The sequence below is a fragment of the Amphiura filiformis genome, chromosome 5, assembly GCF_039555335.1.
Source record: "Amphiura filiformis chromosome 5, Afil_fr2py, whole genome shotgun sequence".
NCBI classification, from domain to species: Eukaryota; Metazoa; Echinodermata; class Ophiuroidea; order Amphilepidida; family Amphiuridae; genus Amphiura; species Amphiura filiformis.
Genome location: NC_092632.1, coordinates 18,887,823 through 18,910,623, shown reverse-complemented (window position 1 = coordinate 18,910,623; position 22,801 = coordinate 18,887,823). Strand labels below are relative to the sequence as shown.

The window sequence follows — 22,801 nt, the reverse complement described above, 5'->3', positions numbered from 1 at the left end:
TGGGGTGTGTCGGGAGATGGTGTCAAATAATTTTTGAAAGAAAATGTGCTTTCCATTTCTGAGTGTACATTATGGTGCCCATAACGAAGTGAATTAGTCTGAAATGGCGGATTTAAGGGGGTACTACACCCCTCGATAAATTTGAGTCTATTTTTGTGTTTTTCTCAAAAACTAATAACACAGTGGTAACAAAAGTTATGTATATTATAGGGGTAAGAAATCCAATTACTTCACTGCAATTTCAGTGACTCAAGACAAGCGGTTTGTAATTTATGATGAGAAATAAGGTACCGCTAGGATGTACCGCGTTTCCTATCATAATCATATATACTGAACCGCTTGTCTTGAGTCACTGAAATTTCAGTGTAGTAATTGGATTCCTTGCCCCAATAATATACATAACTTTTGTTACCAGTGTGTACTTATTTTTGAGAAAAATGCAAAAATAGTCACAAATTTACCACATGGGTGTAGTACCCCCTTAAGGAGACTGAATTAGATTTTGGGGGGGGGGGAATTTCTGAATTTGGGCAACATTATTTTGATGATATTATGAAATTTATTGATGATTGAGGTGATATTTACTGAACCTAAATACCAATAAGTGTTGGTCAAATTTGAAATGCACTTGTAATGTATCAGTTTTGAAAGTTTGAAAGTGGGGAGGAGCTTTAAAACATATGGCCATTAAAAGTGGTACGCACTCAGAAAGTTTGAATGGCCTCTAGGGTCAAATGTTATAAACTTACTGTATACAAAGAAACAGCGTGAATTCATTGGACAACCAGGAATCTTCGCAATTGTTTTTGTACCGTTATTTTATAACATATGTCCACAGGGGGCTATTCAAACTTGCTGAGTATACGTTAAGAGGCATATTTGAAGCTTCTTCCATTTTTAAAAAAGGGTACATTGGGCTACTCCAGAAATTGATGCACACTCCTAAAGAAGACATGGGATTCCCAAACTATTTTTTGCTCTGGGAATCCCCCCCCCAAATGGTCATTATTTTCAAAACCCTTAAAAAGACACCTTTTTATTTTAGGCTTGGGAATTCCCAAAAATTTTGGCCAAAATTTGCCTGTCTTCTTTAGGGACACTCAACGCATGCTATTTTGTAAGAACGTTGTAAAATACTCAGAAAAACAACATATACAAGCTCCAAAAATTCACACAAATGTATCAATCAAAATCACATTGGTTTTATTATAAATCACACTGCCTGTGTACAATATCCATCTTGATATAGTTAACTTATGTACCATGTCTATATGGATGTATTTTGCGATCCTCACAAGGGGGATGGAGTTGGTAAAAATTCTTGAAGTATAGTGAATTGGCGACAGAATAAAATGTTGGTATTTTGAAGCTAAACTGATTAAATAAGATGGAATTAAAAAAGTGGAATAAATGCACTTTTGGACTAAAATGGGCAAATCTGAGGTTAATTTGGTCAGAAATCCATATATTCAGGCGTCAACATGGGGGGGGTGATTGTATGACCATCCCCCTGGCAAAATAGGGGGGAGGGGTATCCCCCATCCTCCCAGGGATCTACGCCTATGGAAAACAAAGCAACAAATATTTTAAGTTGAACATCATGTCGTGTTATTACGATATGTGTATTCCTAATAAGCATGATAACCCGCATGAATACAAACATAGCTATACGAGAATCCACTCGAAAATGGAATTGTCGTCAGCAAAATACATAATATAGGTGGTTTGTGATAATGTATGCTTACATACATAAACATTACTACATATTCAGAGGTAAGTGGAAATAAGAGTGACTGTTCAGAATTTAGACCTGGTTTAACTTTGGAGATTAATTCTATGGAGAAGGCACTTTTTGGTATTTAAATACCTGTTTCTATAATATTGTGGATCCTGTTAAGGGCAAATACATGCAGCTTATAAATGGCTGCAGTTAAATATTTGGCTTTTTACTATGACTAAAAGAATAAAAGAAAAGATTAAATGGCCCAACTCTAACCTCCGTAGATAGATCAGGTCTAACAAGAATTATTTATATGTACATATTTACACATTTGTAGATGAACCCTTACAATTCCTTTTATAAAAGAAATAAAGCAATCAATGTTGCAACATATATTCCTATTTCTGTTACATAAACGCATTATACTAGCATGTCCATTTTGCAATTCACACCCATTTATGGATTGCATGAGTTCAGATGCAGAAAGGGAGATATTAATTTTTCTCGATATGAAATACAGGCAATATTATAACTCGTGAAACATACAGAACATGATATTATGTGGTGGTTTTGATCATAGTTTGAAAAATATAAATTTTGATTTTAAGTATGGTATCAATTTAAAGCTAGCGTAGGGCAAATGTTAGTGGCCTTTACCAGTGTTAACGAAAAAGGTTTGAAAATGGCATATATCGCGTTTTGCATCTGTACTCTTCATTTGGAGTCTTAAACAAAATGCTTTTGACCCCTTTCCAATCCAGATTCAATAACCCTCTATACAAACAACGGGTGAAATATTTTGGGCTGTAATGTCGGTATAGCTTGTTTTGACGTATGGGCCATTGAACTGTACGTTATTTCAAGCATTTTAGTTGGTGCATTTGTGTAGATATAAAATGGCTCTTCTTGTTAATACTCCCTCGTGAATTGTCCAGATGATCTACATTCGTCCCAACCTATACCATATCTCGGCTTACACATACAAACACCTACACATTTGCCATATTTACGAGATATTACAGAGATTATCAGCAACTTGAAAAACAAACCATCACGCATTGACTGGGTAAATATATTACATAACTTTGCGCTGCGTGAAATGTTAAACTGCAAGTCTTTTTGGGTGGGTGCGGCGTGCCGCACCCACCCTGTATGCTCTGACTATTGACCTACTTTTTCACATGCCGCAGTGTTGAGAAAATATTCGTGCCGGTTATATCCCAAACACCCACAGAGGTGATAGTTTACGGCGAGTTTTGTAATTATTACTTGATTTTGATATGTAAGTAATACGATAAAGTCGTCATAGGCAGTAATGTGTTTGTATTAAAAGAAATAACAAAAATAATTATTTCAGTAATAGAAATACTATTTGGAAATTGCAGCAAGATTTGCAGATGTTTTTATTTGAACAGTACCAGTTCACCAGTTTTGCTAGTTTTCCTAATCTTTGGGCTAAATTAATAGCATCGTGAAGGTCATATATATCATTTTATACTGACAGCTTCGGCATGTAGAAATACAGCTTGTATGTGCATTGTGTTCAGTATCGATAAAGTCGTCATAGGCAGTAATGTGTTTGTATTAAAAGAAATAACAAAAATAATTATTTCAGTAATAGAAATACTATTTGGAAATTGCAGCAAGATTTGCAGATGTTTTTATTTGAACAGTACCAGTTCACCAGTTTTGCTAGTTTTCCTAATCTTTGGGCTAAATTAATAGCATCGTGAAGGTCATATATATCATTTTATACTGACAGCTTCGGCATGTAGAAATACAGCTTGTATGTGCATTGTGTGCAGTGTGTACAAAGGCTATTTACTTTTCAAATCTTTGATGCTTGTATAAGGTATTATAGACAAATTATTAAAATGCATGTGTACCAGTAGAAATGGCCCAGGTTGAATAAAATAAATAAACATATGAATGAATATTTTATTCCCTGGATTATTTTTGTTGGGACAATATAATGATATAGTTTGACGCTTTGAAATACAGTTATGTTAATCATAATAAAGTTACAAAGTTAAAAAATAATATCGAAATATTGTAAAATCAAACATTTCCCCTCATAAGTTGCAATACAACATTGAGGAAATTGATATGACAGATTTTTAAACTTTGATATGGAAAGCCCTGTTGTCTCACCAGAGAAGATGAGCAGAAGTCTTTCTATCTGATGATAAAAAAACCCTCTAGGTATGATTACGAAAATGTTTTAAATAACTATTATCTACAAAAGTTTTATAACCATGTTTTATATAAAATGTTAACATAAAACGTCTTGTGTTATGATGTGAAGGGTTAATATAAAAACAGGGAAAATCTGTTCCAACTGACCAGCAGAGAACAAAGGATAAGCAATAGATCAGATTAAAATCAGGGAAAATATGACACAACCTCCAATGGGGGAATAACAAACGTATAAACGTATAAAGTTAAAAACTCTTTTAACTTTGTTTATACGTTTTGTGTTATTCCCCTATTGGAAATCGATGTTGTGTCATATTTTCCCTGTTTTTAATTGTGAACTTGACTTACTCATTCTTTCATTTCTCTTGACAATTTTTCATTTGCCCACCCTATTCCTTTTAAAGGAATTTTTATTATCTTTAGAAACAAAAGGCATGTGCAGAAAAATACTATTCTGTGTTGATTTTAAGTACGGGGCTTGTTGAAAATCCAGTATGGTTGTTGCATTTTAAGATAACTGATCCTACTTTGAAGTATTTGTACAAGTAATTTCAATTGCAGGGGACAAAATTTTCGTTTACAACGCAATATTTTGTATTTGATGTTTGGGGTGAATTAGGGTCATTTACACATTCCTGTAAATTCATGACGTTGTTTGTTGTGTGTAGACCTTGGTTCAGACCATGGGTTTGTGAATCTGGAAAAGTAAACGGTAGTGCTGCAGGAACGCTGATCCCTTCTTCATCCAAGTGAGTCTCAAAGCCAGACTGCAATGCGTTAGTCACCATGCAAGATCCAGTATCTACCTTGATATCAATTATAATTTTTGTGGTATCGGAGGTTGTGGGTAGCGGATTGAAAAGTTGTCCACTGCATTTATACTCCATACAGGCATCGATGTAAGCACTGTTCGGGTTGTCTTTTCTTGCTCGTAGCTCCCTTGTGCCATACACTGTACTGCTTTTCTCAAAAGTGTTCTCAGAGCCAGGTATCAAACCACCAACCTCACTTGTAACAATAATTCGTGCAATTGAAGAGCTGGTAATAACTCGTATACCTATAAAACAATAGTCTTGATCATCGCTGCCTGAACTTAAAGCAGGGTAGAATGTTTGGTAAGTCAGTCTACTTGGATTTGGGGCGACAGAATTAACGGTAATACACTTGACATCATCTCCATCACAAGTCGGGCAATAGAACTGGAAATGTATATCATCGGCTGTAGCAGCTACACATGCACCTCCAGAGAAACCTGAATATTTCCCGTCAAAAACAGGACCATCGTTACTTGTGTACGGTTTCATGCTAAGCTGGTTTCCCATAGTTTCGTATTGCAATTTGCTGAAATCCGATGGATTCAGCTTGTTCAGAGAGAAAAATGGTGATGAATTTGGATAGGCAGCTGGTGTAAGAGTGTTCTCAAGGTAAGAAGCCGTCAGATGAGTTGTGAATCTCGAGTCATTAGGATTGGTGCTATCACACCCTTGTGCAACACACACGCCAAATCCGTTGGTTGTGATCGCAGCTGGTGAATTCCTACGTAAGAAACTATTACCTCTTTCTTCTATGATAGACGTGACCATGTAATTGTTCGGTAGTAGTCCGTCAGTTGGATTCAATTCATTTGTTGTGTATGCAGCCACCTTAGCCCAACATCGCTCACTTGCAACAAATGCATCGATATTGTACCACGTAAATGGTACAACATCTATCTCACCGTTCACATCGTTCTGATTCTGTCGACGTTTTCGTCCACTTGTAGTGTCTCGTAGTGGACTTGCCATTTCCCAAGTACCAGATCTTTCATTAAACACCCATAGACTTGTATCGCACGTACCATTTTGACAAGATGGTATCATATCTTGATTAACTCTGACAACTGAAGATCCACCGACTGATAGAGGGTTGTCAGACATATCCGTGAAACTAAAAGCGAACATTCCATATGATTTGAGCTCAGCAAGATTGCCTTCTGCGTCAGCTGCTGCAAAATCACCAGGTGCGATCTCTGCATCTGTGACGTTTCGCATATCGATATTCATTACATTGACATTAAATGACCCTTGGTACATTTCACCATCACTATCATACATAGAATTAGGTGCTAGGACAAGTTCTGCTACCTGTTCTGACCCATCACTTACCAACGGAAGACAGCTTTCTACTGAAGAATCCTCTACCATAATAGGGACGGGAACCCTTTTCATTCTAAATACATGGTAAGTTACCAAAGAATCGCCAATCTCAAATACTACAGTAGTGTCAATAACACGTTTGAAGAATTCATCTTTCAATGTTAAGGCCACTCTGCGTACTTGAGACGGAACTACGAAACTAAATAAGCCTTCACTTGGAGATGTTCTAGTATCCTCTGTAGAATTGTAGTACACAGGAACAGTACCTAAAGGTTCACCAGAATCAGCAGCAACAACCCGTCCAATAATCTTACGATTCTGTTTTATACATTCTCCACAACCACAAGATATTACCTTTGATACAGGGAGCGTGTAACCATTACATGTGAGATCTATTATTTTAGATACTGGCTGGCAACAGAAAAACTCTTGTTCAGAGTCAAGGCAACTTGTTTGATCAGTCTTGGAGGCGTTTAGACATTCTTGTTGACCACAGGTTCCGACATTATACTCAGCTCTGTTTGTATCAGGCTGGACACAATCGCTCGGAAGACTTATCATTTGACGTCCTGGCTCAGAATTGCAACTGGTTGTTGTTGAATCTAAAAAAACATTGATAGAAAACATTTAATTGAAAACAATTGAGGTACAAAGCAAAAAGACCAATGCTAGACTATAGAGGTTATAGAAGTATATAGAAGTACATGTTGTGTTGTAATTTGACGATCCACGATTTCTATATTTATAGAAGAAATTACATTTCAACGAAAGGATTTGTAACAAATGAATAACAGTCTAATCATCAAAAAGTTCCATCAGTGTAATTATAAAAAACATTGAAAACAATTAAAAGAAATGCAACATTTCAAAGCCAAGTCATAACCATTACCAATTGAAAACATGAAGCTTTCTTGGTTATCTAACAACATTTCCCTAATAAATATCAGTATTTCAAATCGTCGTGTATTTCTATGAAACCAGTTTCAAAACTCACTTACCGATGACAGTAAGTATTGCAGGCTCCGAGTACACTGCACCCATTTCATTTTCTACTCGGCAGGTATAAGTTCCCGCGTGTCCAGTATCCAACTTGTCTATGATCAACGAATCTCCGTTGGACAATGCTGTTTCGATGATATCACCATTTTGGAACCTATAAGTGTCACAAAGTAATAGAATCATTATAGTTAGATGCGGAATGACCTGGTCATTTTATATATAGGGAAATAGTCTGCTGAACTATGAATATCTTTTGAAAACCAAAGAACTAAAACGTGCCACAACAGACATAGAGATTAAACCAAAGTAAAACCAAATGTGACGCATGTCCAACGGAATATGTCCTTATTAATTTAACCATCTTTATAGGAGGTAATGTTCAAAATAAAAGTTATACCAACCATTCAAATTTCTTGATTGGAGACACGCTATCGCCCAAACAACAAAATCCAACACTGTCTCCGATGTGTCTTATTTTGTTCTCTGGTTGTACACTAATATAAGGGAGTTCTGAAAAGAGAACAAGAACATACGATGTGTATGTAATGTATTTAATGAGCCATTTTTACTGGAATTTTGTTTATTCTATCAAGCTTGTTGGTTTAACAAAGCTGTAAGACAAAGGTCATACACTTTTATCCGGTTATCTATGTAATGAGACATTTTAGATGGTGTAAACAATTCTTTATTTGAATTGGTATCAAAAATCAAATGGAGGAACACAAACAATTAAAAATTGGTTGTTAACATAATTCAGTGACTTGGAAAAAAAAAGTCTGAAATTAATTGGCAACTTCTGTAGATTGAATTCAGACTTCCGCTCTCCCCATGGTTAATTTAGAATTGGGTAAATGAATCATGAAAGTACTCCGTCCTTCGGAGGGGACGTTAAGCCGTCGGTCCCGTGTACAGAGAGCCATACCTGTACATGTATCTCGCAGCCAGTTTCGAAAAGAGTAGGGTGTTAACCCCTGACTGTTCCTAACCCGTCCCGGTGTTCAAATGGACCCCAATGGAAATAAGCTTCAATAGAGGCTTTCTTGGGTTATCCAGGGTTGTCAAAACCCGAACAAATCAAATCAAATCAAATTCAAATTACATCTTGATTCATTAAATTGAAAACAGTGTTGCAGCAGACACAAGCCAGACATGATGCCAACTGATTTAAATGTACATGAATGAAATTTTGTGTTTTCCTTCAAATGCCAGACAGCGAATAGAGACGATTACATCAAATACCATTGAAATGTAAAACATTGACATAATGTCCTATTTCAACAAAAATGCATCCATTGAAAAAAATCATCGAACTCAAAAGAAACTAATGTTATAGATATTTGTGGCCTACCTATTCTCTGTAGAGTTACATAAAGTGAAGACGTGGTGGGACTTATAAACGTGCTCTGCTTTTCCATAGAAGTGAACATTTGTTTGGAGACGAGGAACATTTGGGGCGTAGAGCAAACACCAATTATTTCGAACAAGCCGGTAGAATTCGTGGTGACGAGCTCCTTGTAGGGTCTGGAGGAGTAATAGATCTTTGCATCACTCAACGGACGGTTGTTTTCATCCATGACACGGCCATTCAGAATACTGCTTGTACATTCACATGCATCACAATCAGTATTTAACACTCCATATTGACAGACAAATTCACAATCTAAATAAAATGGGAAATAGAATTCATATTAGTAATAACATAAAACTATTCCAAATTACAAACAATTATACTGATGTACAAAAAAAGTAGTATTGATAAGAATATTCTATGAGGAAAGATGGGTCCTACTCTCTTATCCGTTTTGTAGAGATATGTCTTAACATTTCTAGAATTCATTTCACATTAAAATTTTCGGCTGGCATGAGTAATTTGAAGCAGGGAGACAGGCCTGAATAGTTCATTTTCAATGACAGTTTTCAAAAGTTTCCACATTATGACGCCATGCCACTATACCAATTATGAAAGGGAATAGGCAGAAATCAGATAATCTTAAACCTATAGGTTACTATTAAAGAAACTCGTCATTTGTAGCCTACCATATACCAACAAAGGCAAGAAAAACAAAAATAAAACATACCTGGGCATTTCCAATCTTTACATTGTTGTTGCTCAGTAGGCTTCCCGGCACAGCTGATATCACCACTCTGTAATGGGCATGTACGGCTACGATTTTGCACACCACCGCCGCATTCAACATCGCAATCAGACCAAGATCCCCAAGTTGTCCAAACTGGTTTGCTCAAAGGAGCGGCTGAATAAATTAGCCAAAAAGAAAACAATATCACATCTCCCAAAATGACGAATGAAATTAATACAAAACATAAAAATACATGAATACACGAAAGCAAAGTAACAAGAAAACAGGCCAAATCAACAACAATCAAAGTAACAACAGTATTGCAGTGACAAGCCAGCCATTTCTATTTGGCAACAATAAGTATTTAACAAAATGTGTTTTTCATGTCCTATTTATATTGGTAATTTGTATGAGACTCACATGTGGGTTGACTTGGTTGAAGAGTTGATTCAGTAGAAACTACGGGATCTGTGGAGCTCTCTGTGGATTAAAACAAATAATAATGGTGAATGACGTACGCCTATATTCGTCAAAATTACAAAATCTTTTTATCATGACATATGCTTTGATTATGACATTTTTTACAAATTAATCCAACATTAATTCCAGCCCACTCCTAATTTCTATTCTGTTGGGTATTAGAGACAAAAGTGTGCTTTTAAAGTCTTGACACATTTTATTTGAATACTAAATAAGTTGGGCCATCCCATAGGTCACCCTTTTCAACCATTGAAATGGTTATTAACCATGCAGATTTTTCGCTGGTACAATTAACAACCTCTATTTAGAAGGGTGTCCAACTTTCCATTTTGTTGGACTATTACCAGATATACTTGTTTCTTTTGTTATAGATTTGAGATATTTTCGAAAAATTTGGCAAACAAAACTTTTTTTTTACTTCGTTGATATCTTATCACAGATAGGGTGTGGATATCAGTATCAGTATCAGTATCGGTTTTGTCGGCAGGACAGGATCACTCTCTGCATTTCACCAACTTCCGCACATAACTAATAAAATGGCTAACTCGTGCAAACAAGACGTAAATTTCTGAAGACGAAAATTTCTGAAGGGGTGCTAAACTAATGATGAAGACTTCCACTGTTGGTGAATTCACAACTTCATCTGGAAGCTCATTCCAATCAGCTACAGTGTTGACAAAAAAGAATCCCTAGTGAACATCAAGTCTTGTGTACAGTCTCTGGAACTTGAGAGAGTTACTTCCTCTTGTCCTTGTGTCATTTGCTGGCATCAGATAGTGTTTTCCCTCGATACCAACCAGTCCTTTGGTGATCTTGTACAACATTGTGAGTCTTTTTCTCCTCCTCCTTTGTTCTAGTGTATCCCAACCCAGACGTGCAAGCATTGTTGTTACACTGCTGTATCTCTTGAAATCACTGCAGCAAAACCTCGCTGCTCTTCTTTGGATCATTTCAATCCTCTGCTTCTGGATGTTTGAGTGGGGATCCCACACCTCACCAGCATATTCGAGTATGGGGCGAACAAGCATGTTATATGTACAGGTCTTCACTTCCTCTTTACAAAACCATAGGTTTCTTCGCAGGAATCCTAGAGTTCTGTTGGCTTTCTTGATTGTATTCTTGATGTGCACACTCCGTGTCAATTTGCTGTCAATCTCAACACCAAGATATGGATGGGAGTCTACTTGCTGGAGCTCTTGACCACAAAATGTAAATGTTGAACTTGGAGGGTCCTTCTTGTACGATATCTGCATTGTGGAGCACTTCGATGGATTAAAAGCCATTTTCCACGTGTCCTGCCATTTCTCTAGTTTGTTGAGATCTTTCTGAAGAACTCTATTATGGTTGTCATCTTTGCCAGCCGCATACACTAGGCAGTCGTCTGCAAATAGACGGACTCTGCTATAAATAGACGGACGGACTCGGATATAGACGGACTCGGATATAATTACAAATAGACGGACTCGGATATAATTACAATGTGAGTGCTGAGAGGAGCTGCGCCACCGGTTTTGCGCAAATGTTGAAGTAAAATGATTCTGCTGTATCTCAGTGGCAGGAGAATTGTTGTAAGTGTGCTGGTCCTACGGTAAAGTGCTTCCACAGTGAAAAATATGAAATACATTATGAAGCTGCTCAGTACACACCCACTATACTGACCTGATTTTGGAAGCACGATTCCAAATACAATCCCAAGAGTGATGCCAAGTACTAAAACAATGCAAACAATTATCACAATTATACATATCAGACGTTTGGATCTTCCCGGGCTTCTATCGTCATCATTTCTTGGAAACTCGACCGGAGAATAATCTTGTTCTGAAAAGGATCAAATAAGGTACGTTTGTTTAATTTTGACACAATCTTCCGTAATCGGTAACAATTTAATTAATTCTCAATCACGTCCATCCTACAGCATCAACAACAACAATAACAACCACAACAACAACATGAATTAGTAATAATAATAATAATAATAATAATAATAATAATAATAATAATAATAATAATAATAATAATAATAATAATAATAATAATAATAATAATAATATTACTACTACTGCGACGCGCCCCCTCATAAAAGGGCCTAAAAGTCCCATTTGCGAGCGTAGCTTGCGAAAAAAATAGAGGTTTTTTATGCCTTGTTGGTCCAAAAATGTCCAAATCCGCCCCCAAACCAAAAAGGTCCAAATTTGGAAAAAAAAAGGTCCACTTTTTCAAAATCAGCAGCCCCAAAATAAATCCTGGCTACGGACCTGAATATTATAATAATTTTGTCCAAAACAATTATGTTAACACCGATTAAAATACTACTCGAAGTATGTCGGATATTAAGAAGAAAAAAGCTTACAAAGTTCTGCAGAGTCAAATGTCTATTTAATTATTGTAATTACTAATATGCAAGTTTTATGTTTTACATCATACATGATGTAATAAATAATACCAACCTGGTGGGTTTGGTTTAATGGTCGTCTCGTAGTAAGGGTCCGATTGAAATGCTGGGTTTTGAAACTGGTTGAGATCATATTTATTTGGCGACGCTTTCGGATGAATATGTCCGTCCATTTGAGTGAGAATAATATTGCTGATTTTGGTCAAAAGTTGGCAATGCTATATGATGTGTATGTGTTGACACTACTGTCACGAATCGTAAATAACTGAGCGATGTATGCGACAGGTTATATATTACACTCACTTTATGCTCTGTTAGCTTCTGTTGACCGGCAATGGTATAAAAAGTATTTAAGGGGATTCCCCGCGCGCGATGAAATCGCTTAAAATAATAGAACACGTCATAACAAATTATGTATTGTCTAATTTCAATGCAAATGATGCAAACAATAGCAAATTTAGAAACTATGTATAGTAATTGTATATAAGTTGTACAGCGCTTTGTGATCTTTTGATGTAAAGCGCTGTATAAAAACAAAATTTATTATTATTATATTATTATTATTATTATTATTATTATTATTATTATTAGCGGGATACCCGCTTCGCGCGGGTCCCCGCTAGATGAGTAAATGGGAGCGTTCACTATATAAACAGGAAGAATTACTGAACATGTAGAATCATTGAAAAGGTACATTTTGATGCTTGTGATTTCCCGTTTTCCATCTTATTTATTTAATTCTGTTGTAATTATTTTAGCTTTTTTCCTTACATTTCGTGATTAGTTTCTTTCTTCCCTTCTTTCTTTTGTGCCCATTTTCATTTAGTTACTTTAACCCGTATACCGGTACTCGTACTCGTGTTCACCCGTTATCATAGCCCCTTAATCCGTCCATGTACCTTTTTGTCCTCTTTTCCTTCTTTCCGTATTATCATGTCCACTGGTCTCTGGCTTGCAAGTTGCGTGGCTCTGCGCCATTTACGCGCTTGATGGCGTAGTGCGCATTACGCACGCGACGCCGACGCGCTGCCTGCCAGCTACAGTGACGCAAAGGCTGCCAACCGATTTTCATAACAAAACCCCGTTTTTACCCATATTTTCACTGTTTTTGCAGCCAATTCTTGACCGTTTTCAACCAAATAAAGTGCAATGCATTCCCCGTATATTTCTTAATCTCCCGTGTGAATTTGGCGACATTTGAATCCAAACTGACGGAGCCTTTCAATCTTCATACTAACACACAAACATACAACATTCCCCTATTTATAGTAAGATTATTATTATTATTATCATTATTATTATTATTATTATTATTATTATTATTATTATTATTATTTAGACGCTATCAGTAATTGGTTAATTCAGGAAATCTAAAATGTCATCAAAATCAGATGTTTGCATTTTTGTTAAGAGAATAGAAGTACTAACAAAACGGCCAAATGTTTTGGTCGATGTTTGTAGTAGTAAGTTCGGATACTTGTGCTAGCATACATAATAATAATAATAATAATAATAATAATAATAATAATAATAATAATAATAATAATAATAATAATAATAATAATAATAATAATAATACACAGGCTTTTATAAAGCGCCATTTCAGGTGATCACAGCGCATGAAACAATATACATAAATAAAAAAAACACAACAACAATAAGAAAAATGAAGCAAAAAAAAAGCAACATGATACAATGCAAGAACTATTGTGGAAAAAGGTGGGATTTGAGACCCTTTTTGAAGACTGGAAGTGAGCCGGTGGATCTTACATCCATTGATTAGCAAGTTAAAAAAAGCGTCGTGCTTTCATTGATTAGAACACTTTTTATTTCGTTTCTTCCTTAGGTTTTTGATCACCGTTTCTTTAATTCTTAACCACTTTTTTTTAAAATTTTTTGACATATTTGTATTTATTTAGGATATACAGGGTGAACATAACTGGTACCTTAATTCTTTGGCTTACTGTATGTGACCATACACTACGAATGAGCCGTAAATGTCCTAAATTGTATTCATACGGTCGTAATCATAGGTAATCCTATTGTTGAAGAGGATAATAAGCTTCTACTTATGTCTATAGAATTCTAGCTCTAGTCTTTGTTTGCTTTGGCCAAATCATGTTTAAGTGGTGGGTTACAAAGCATTGTACTTTGTCTAGGTATGTATAACCAACAATTAACAATGAGAGGACATTCCTGAACCTGGTTGACTTGGGGATGATTTGAATTGACCGCCAATTATGACTGTTTGATATCTATTACCAGCAATGTGGGAAAAGAGACACACGTAGAACCGAAAAAAGGTATACCTTTTTGTTGAAGGAGCAAAGTTCAACAAACCATAACCCCGCTTGTGGATATCGTTTGAAGTCAAATGATATACCATTTTAAAGCTTATGATATATGTTTTCTAAACACGAAATAAAACAAAGAATTTACGGCTAATTCGTGGTGTACGGTCACATATATTCATATATATATATATTCATATATATTCGTCATTTTTGCTAATTCGTTTATATTTAGTCACACTTCGCTGGAACCAGTGACAGTCCCTTTAATCGTTTGAAATGCACTTTCATTAGTGTTTCATTATTAGGCCAAAAAATAGCCTACCGGTATTTCCCACTTCCGTCAAAATGTGGTAGTATTAATTTATTGGTAAATACCAACATTCATCACCCTCGTATTTACCGGTCGCAATATTTATTACAGGGGGTAACGATTTTATCTTTCATACATGAATTATATTCTTCCGACTTGTTCGTAAACTTTGCTGAAGGAATTAAGTTTGATAAATCTTGGTTTTTTCCTTTAGCAGACGTCCTAGGGCTACGCAGGTAATACGGAAAATATTACCGGGCTATATATTAATCAGGGCTACAGGTGCGAACTTTTATCTAGCTTTAGTTGATAAGAATTCTGCAATCTCATTGGTCAAACACCACTTGGATAAAAATTCGTATTTCCTGCGCACTACGTATTAATATACAGGCAGATAATATTTCCCGTATTACCTGCGTAGTCCTAAAACGCGAGCGTCTGCGTAACATGCCTCGCTCGCATATCTCGCGCGAGACATGGCTACACTGAAATAAAACACGTTTTATATGAGAAGAAAGCATCGAAGGGTTCAACAGACACATACATGTTAATAAAATTTGCCAGATTTCAACTAGACCACGTTTAAGGGTAATTCGTAAACGTCCTTATTTTAAGCAATGGATGCACCTTGACGTGAAAATAAGATGAACAATTTGTTAATAACCTGGTATATACTTACAAAATACAAAAATGAGCATACTACTTGTTTGATTTTAACGTTAAACCCATAAGCATGTCTTTAACCACTATCAGGTTCAATGTTAGCACATCTATGCTAATAAAATGGCGAACGAACATGATTTGGGATGATTTTTACGTATTAGAAAGCTTTTTAGTTCGGCTCTAAAAAAATTGAGATTTCTTTACAGTGCGCCACCAATCGACACGGAAAACTTTTAACGCGACCCGAGGTCAATGTATATGTATCAGGTCAACATTATACAGGTCATGACAGACAATGACCGTGCGCTTCAAGATACGTAACAGTGAAGATACATGTATTGGAAACAACCATAGTGCACTTATGTCCACGGCAAATTCACCGTGACCTTTCCAGCCATAAACCCGCTTGGTTAAGATTAAACCGAGATATGCAGTACTAAACCATTATAGTAATCGATTGTCCAACGCAAATTTATTACCACGTGATAATATTAATCCAATGAGCGATCGAATTGTCCGCTACGGTCGACTAATCCAATTGATAATGACGCTATTGACATGTACGGTCGGAGCTCCACTGACTGAATTTTGGGGTATTTTTCACTGGTTTGCTATCATTTACTCATCAAGGCGCTCCACCGTTATTATAAGGACTATGCTAATGATTTAAAGATTAACATGTAGAGAATGAACCATACTTGATTGAGAGAAAGTGCTAAATGTGTACCTATTACGGTTTCGTGACACGCCTCTTGCAAATGTGACCAAGCCAGGGCGGCCCGGTGAAGCAAAATGTGCATTGGAATAGCACGGGAGTTTGGATATAGATGGTATATTTCTTTCTCATAAAAATATATGCTCCCCCGTTATTAAAGCTTCTACCGGGTTGAAAATTCAGATATTTTGAAAAGAATAAGTAATTGAAACATAGAGAAAGTACTAAAATCATAGCTTTTATACTTTTTAATATATGACGCTAACTAGTTCATCTCGTATAGCTACAACACAGCGCTACCAGTAGAGTTCAACTGCCTATTGTGAGTGCCCCTGTGTTGTGTGCATACATGTAGTTAACAATAACTGCATGATGCCTGAGTGTTTCTTTCGATCTCGAGTTGTAATAAATTTATCTTTACTTAAAAATATTGTAAAATGTCTTATTTTCGGCTTAACCGCTATCATAGTAGCAGGCTATGTTAGTACAGCATGGTACTATTACAGGTAAAAAAAAACCCTAAATTGTGATGATCTTGACGATTTCCCAAATGCGCAAATCACTGAATGGGCCTTTAATGTTAAAAGAGGAATGACGAATAACTCAAGTTAAAAATTTCTTTTGTGTTTATGTGGAGTCGCGTGTAATCAATTATTAACATTGAATAACATTTAACTTTGACACAGTTGGAAGTAATAATTTTATAATTTTATTTACTTCCTTCAATCTATGCGCATGTATTGGATTTGGAACAACAATGGTGCGATATTTGTTTGTTGCCAATGTTCACTCTATCACCATGATCACGAAAAAGTACGCCACGAAGGTGATATTGAATGAAATTTGGATCTCTGTATTTGTACGCTTTCCATGCAAATACTTTTCTAGTGTTTGTGTCTTTTTCGAAACTCAGCTAGATCACGCATATAACTTTTTTTTATATTTATAAAATCGCCGGTTCAAACACTGAATTGATTTGTGAATAATAAAAAAAACACACATTAATTCAATACATACTAAAACTTACAAATATGAGTCAACTTTCACCAAATAAATAAGTGTTGCAAATGTTTACAAACATGAGTCAGCTTTCATGAAAATTACAGAAATGAGTAAGATTTCACCACATCAAGTACTGCACATAAACTATAACCAGACACCAGCATTGACCTTGTGCCATGTTAATCATGTATAAGGGACGCACCAATAGGCCAAAAAAGTCGATTACCTTCTTTTTTATTATTATTTTATTATGGTTAAAATACATGCAGTTCCCTAAATAGTGTTTAACTTGCAATATTATGCTATTGTGGTACTTAACATGTTAAAACAGGTTTTAAGTGATAAATTTTGTTTAAAGACATATACTCTGAACGACTTTGCAAATAGGCTAGTCAAATTAAGAAAAATAAGATGTTAAGGGGGTACTACACCCCTGCCCAATTTTGTGCCTATTTTTGCATTTTTCTCAAAAATTATGGCGCATTGGGGACAAGTAAGATATGTATATTATAGGGGCAAGGACTACAACTACTGCACTGGAAATTTTATTTCAGCACAGCCAACAGTTGTGGAGTTACAGTCAAAAATGAGGGAAAACCAATATTTGATCAATAAATCAATAACTACTTGCTTTGTGTTGCTGTATTTTCAGTACAGTAGTTGTAGTCCTTGCCCCTATAATATACATATCTTACTTGTCACCAATGTGCTATAATTTTTGAGAAAATTGCAAAAATAGGCGCAAAATTGGACAGGGGTGTAGTACCCCCTTAACCTACCACTAATTGCAACAGAATCCATTTAATTACCATTTATTTCAGAAAAGCATATTTAATCATAAGGATTCAGAAATAGTATAGTTTGACCAGTATCCGTCATAGTTCTTGAGTTACAGACAAAAAGGTCAAAGGTCAAAATTTGGATACCCAAGCATTTACGATTAAAATATGATCTAATTTTAATCCAACTGATATCAAATTGTTCCTTTGGCAAAAATAAATCAAACTGAGAAAAGTTGTTTTGGATGTTTTGTTACAAAGGTAACACCACAAAATAGATCAAGGTCAATACGGCTCAATGGGAATTGATCTTCTTTGCCATGTTGCCAAGGTAACAAACCACCTCAGATATGGCAAACTATTCTTTTTATTAAATGCTTTTGCAAACGGGATAACATGAGACCATTTATATAAAAATCGGATAATTATTTATTTTTTATCCCCTGTGGAGTCCAACTTTTGATAATTGACCTTTTCCCCTATAACTCAAGAAATATACAGCAGAGTTAGGTTTTGCTGGTATAGTTTCAGCAAGATTTGGCCAACTTTGAAATTTCACCCTTTCATAATTCATTTTAAGCCGTCATTTTGCATTATGCAAATAAGGCACTGTTCCACAACTTGGATTTTTGGGAACTTTTTTTGTGTGAGCTTTTGGGAGATGGACGCGTGTGAAAAGGATTCTGTTGCAATTAGTGTTGGGTAATTTTTAAATTTGACTAGCCTAAAAGTGATTGAACTCCGAAGTCCAAACAGCAGATTGAAGCAGTACTATTGGTCTTTTCCAAGACATTTGACAGAGTTCCTCACCAACACCTACTTTTGAAAGTTCTATATCCATATAGCATTTCTATATCCAATGTCTTGGAATATGACTGGACGTATATTGTTGGTAGGGGTTTGTGTCAGGGTTACTAGTCTGATGTTGATGGAGACTAAACAAACATATACGCCATTCAGGGCCTACTTCAGTACCTCTGTGGCCATACGTTGTCCCCCTTGCCTCATCTCTGTTTACTCGGCCACAAACCTAAGTAGGCCTACATCCAGGTACATGTAGTACGCGATTGATATGCACTAATTTTAATGTATGTCAGTCTACCTACAGTTCTATCTAGTATTTCAAAGATTTTAGAACGTGCTGTGCATGATCAATAATGTATATCTATCTCACATGTAAAAATATTTTGAATCCATGTCCATCAGGTTTTAGGGTAAATCAAACAGGGCCCCCTTGGAGATCAGTACCAGTTACTGAAGGGGCTACCCTGGTTAAAGAAAGAATAAATAAATAAAACAACTAACACTGCCCTTTTGGATGTAACAAATCAAATTTTAAATAAAATGCAATTTATTGGTCTCAATCTTACCTTAGTGGTAGAACTCAGGTAGTAAATATCAACTCAAACATTTCAGCTTTTAAGGGAATTAGTATCGGTGTTCAATCCTGTTCCCATTATTATTCAATGTATTTGTTAGATCTTAATGAGTCTGTAAATTCTGTCTGTAAGTGTGTGATGTATGCAGATGATACAACTCTTTTACTTTGTTCATCTGATCCCAATATTCTTGGTTGGTTGGTTCCTGGATAAAAAATTAAACACTTAACATTAAGAAAACTAAACTGATGTTTTTTGAAACACTGTAAGCTCTTCATAAGTTTAACAATGCTTCTCTTTTCTATGGAATTGAAAAAAAAGGTTCGAAATGTATAAATATTTAGGAGTTACCCTTGATTCACATCTATCATGGAATGATCATGTAAATTACTTATCTTGTAACACATCTAAACGCATTGGAGTTATTCGCAAAGTTAGGCAATACTGTCAAAATGTTTTCTTTAGAAATTGTCTTTCCTCATTTTGACAACTGCAGTAAATTTACTACCATGAAAAAGGGACCCTGGTTTAAATTAAGTTTCAAAAATAACAACAACAAAATGACATTATACAATCCACCTCCCCCTTTAAAAAGCCTTGTATGTTCAAGAATATGCAAGGAATTATTTTGCTAAATTAAATTCCAGATTAACTATGTTACAGATAATTCTTTACATGTTCCCCGGGTTCAACCAATCAGCCGTTGTCGCTCACAGCGTACTTATCGCTTTGTGAAAAAAGGTTTATCATAAAAAGTTTCGAAAATATTTTGAAATAGCACCACCATGATGACCACCGAAACCATAGGGTTGATCGCCAATAGCGTCCACAATGCGTCATGGGATATCGAAGGAGGGGCAATAGCGCTTGAATAGCGCCGCCATACATCAGCATCGGTGGCCCCATGCATAAAGTATAATTATGCTTTCAAAAAAATAATAATAAATAAATAAACAAATAAATAAGTAAATAAAAAACAAACAAACAAACAAATAAATAAATAAATAAATAAATAAATAAATAAATAAATAAATAAATAAGTAAATAAATAAATACATAAATAAATAAATAAATAAATAAATAAATAAAATACATTTCTCATTATCAAAAACTTTCAAACTGTCGGTTATAATCCATACCTTCCTCGAGTCAATAAAGTAGAATAAAATCAAATTTTGATATTTTCTCGAAAATTGTAAATTTTGCGCGAATCTGTTATGCTAGTTGGATTCCTTGCATCATTTCTTTTCTGAAAATGTATACTTATATATATATTTAAACAAAAATGCCATTATATATACTAATATATATACTTCTCATCATTATACATGTAGAGATGCAATAAACAAGAACTGTCTTTAAAACGACAACGCCATAGATGAGGATGTTTTGCATTTATAATTTCCTGGAATACTGGTAATGATATTAAATATGTTTTGTGTGTGGAATAATTGAGCGGGTGGGAAATACCTGTATTTTTTGGTCAATACCACCCTGGACATACTGGGAAATACCGGGAAATTAACTCAAGAGTGTGTCACAATGTATATTTAATTAATTCGTTAATAAATTCATAAGGGTTGTCCATAATTTATAATTTGAAAAGGTTATTGTACACAAATCCAAAAGTATTTCGGTATAAAGATGTCAAATATACCTCACTGGGTAGACCTCTGTTTAACATTTCTATACCGAAATACTTTTGGATTTGTATACAAGAACGTTTGCAAATTATAATTCACTAGGCGGTTACCCGTATTTGTCGGTTCTCGGCTGTCGCGATTACCTGGCTGATGGTGACTGTAGGCTACTCACCAAGTTGCATGCCCATATGACAGTTTTTCGTAATTTGACCTTGGATGACCCCAAAATGACCTTCCAAAAATTTGACTATAAAAGTTGACTGTACCCACCAAGTTTCATGCCCATACGATAGTTTTTACTAATTTGACCTCAGATGACCCCTGGATGACCTCAGGTGATCTTGGCCCACTAACTGAAACAAACTTGTTCTGTCTGAGGTCCAGATGCACCCATCCACCAAGTTTGAAGAACGTGCGACCCCTAGTCTCCGAGAAAATAGGCAGAAAACAGTTACTAATTTGACCTCAGATGACCCCTGGGTGACCTTGACCCACTAATCAATACAAACTTGTTCTGTCCTAGGTCAAGATGCACCTACCCACCAAGTTTCATGCCCATATGACAGTTTTTACTAATTTGACCCCTAGATGACCTCTGGTGACCTTGACCCACTAACCAATACAAACTTGTTCTGTCCCGGGTCAAGACGTACCCACCTGTCAAGTTTGAGGAACGTGCGACCCCCAGTCTCCGAGAAAACCAGTTTTTACTAATTTGACCCCTGGATGACCTTGGGTGACCTTGACCCACTAACCAATATAAACTCGTTCTTCCTCATACCAAGCTGCACCCACCCACCAAGTTTGAGGAACGCGCGACCCCCAGTCTCCGAGAAAAGAGGCGGACAGACAAACAGACACACAAAGACACAAACAAACAAACAGACAGATTCTGGTGAATTATAGTAAGATAATTGTAACAAAAAGCTCAATGGATATTACATCCAACAAGTTTCATGACAAACCAATAATCTATATTCAGTTGACCTTAAAATGACCTTGAAAATGTTTACTTCTTGAAGGTGATCACCTAAGTATCTACATTGTGACAATCAATAGTCAGTTGATCTTGGATGACCTTGAACTGACATTTTTCGTGCTTAGATCAATCACGTTTCATGGCAGGCCACCAGATCATCAATGATGAGAACATGCACCCATAACTATATCAAGCCAAACATTTATTTACCTATATAACTTCCGGTCAACTCTTTATTTCATTTTTCCAAATTGTTCTGTCCTTTTGTCCTTTTTGCCTTTTACCCATGTATAAGAAATACACCACCGTTTTTAGCTAAAACTGGAAAAAAACAAAAAAAAACCTAAATGCTGCTTGCTAGTGACTCTAGACACCCTCCTGAACAAAAATGTCAAAAAAGAACACATGGAAAAATGCAAATTTGCATATTACCAAAATTACAGCTAATGCAGGCCTGAAATTTCAAAATTGAGGGAATATGGATAAATACCATCTAATTGTATTCCTCTTATTATTATGATTCAGAAAAAGTATAGTTTGAGCTATCTCCTATGTATAGTTCATGAGTTATAGGCATAAAGGTCATATGTCAAATTTTGGTCTCCATCATTAAAAGTGCTCCGATTTCGTTCAAAGTTCTCAAATTGTTCCGCTTGGAAAAAAAAATTGACTGAAGAATAGTTTGCCATATCTCAGGTGTTTTGTTACCTGGGCAACAGGGATACAAATTCAAAGCCCATTGAATCATGTTAATCTTGCATTATCTTGACCTATTTTGTGACGATACCCAGGTAACAAAATACCTGAGATATAGCTAACTATTCTTCGTTTAAAATGTTAAACAATATAGGAGCATTTTTGAATTTTTTTTTACCCCTGTAAATGGTACTCTGTCTAGAGCCACTACGAAGCAAAAACACTAGTGTTCCATTTTTTTCTAGCTCATACGTAAATTAAGGGATCTAGAATGAGCGTTTATGGCGTTTCGACAGTATTTTTTGTGGGACATGAGAGCACCTCAGACGTATCAAATTGTA

At 35.7% G+C, this 22,801-nt stretch overlaps 1 protein-coding gene across 1 annotated transcript; it reads right to left on the bottom strand.

Annotated features, from left to right (window-relative positions):
- Positions 1-1,180: 1,180 nt before the first annotated feature.
- Positions 1,181-12,263, bottom strand: LOC140152756 (cartilage intermediate layer protein 1-like). The gene is made up of 8 exons (XM_072175241.1): positions 12,056-12,263; positions 11,268-11,426; positions 9,549-9,608; positions 9,129-9,302; positions 8,399-8,710; positions 7,452-7,560; positions 7,050-7,204; positions 1,181-6,653 (listed from the first exon to the last, which is right to left on the bottom strand). Exons 1-8 carry the CDS (start codon positions 12,171-12,173, stop codon positions 4,468-4,470), a joined length of 3,273 nt encoding a protein of 1,090 aa, XP_072031342.1. The 5' UTR covers positions 12,174-12,263; the 3' UTR covers positions 1,181-4,467.
- Positions 12,264-22,801: the final 10,538 nt, after the last annotated feature.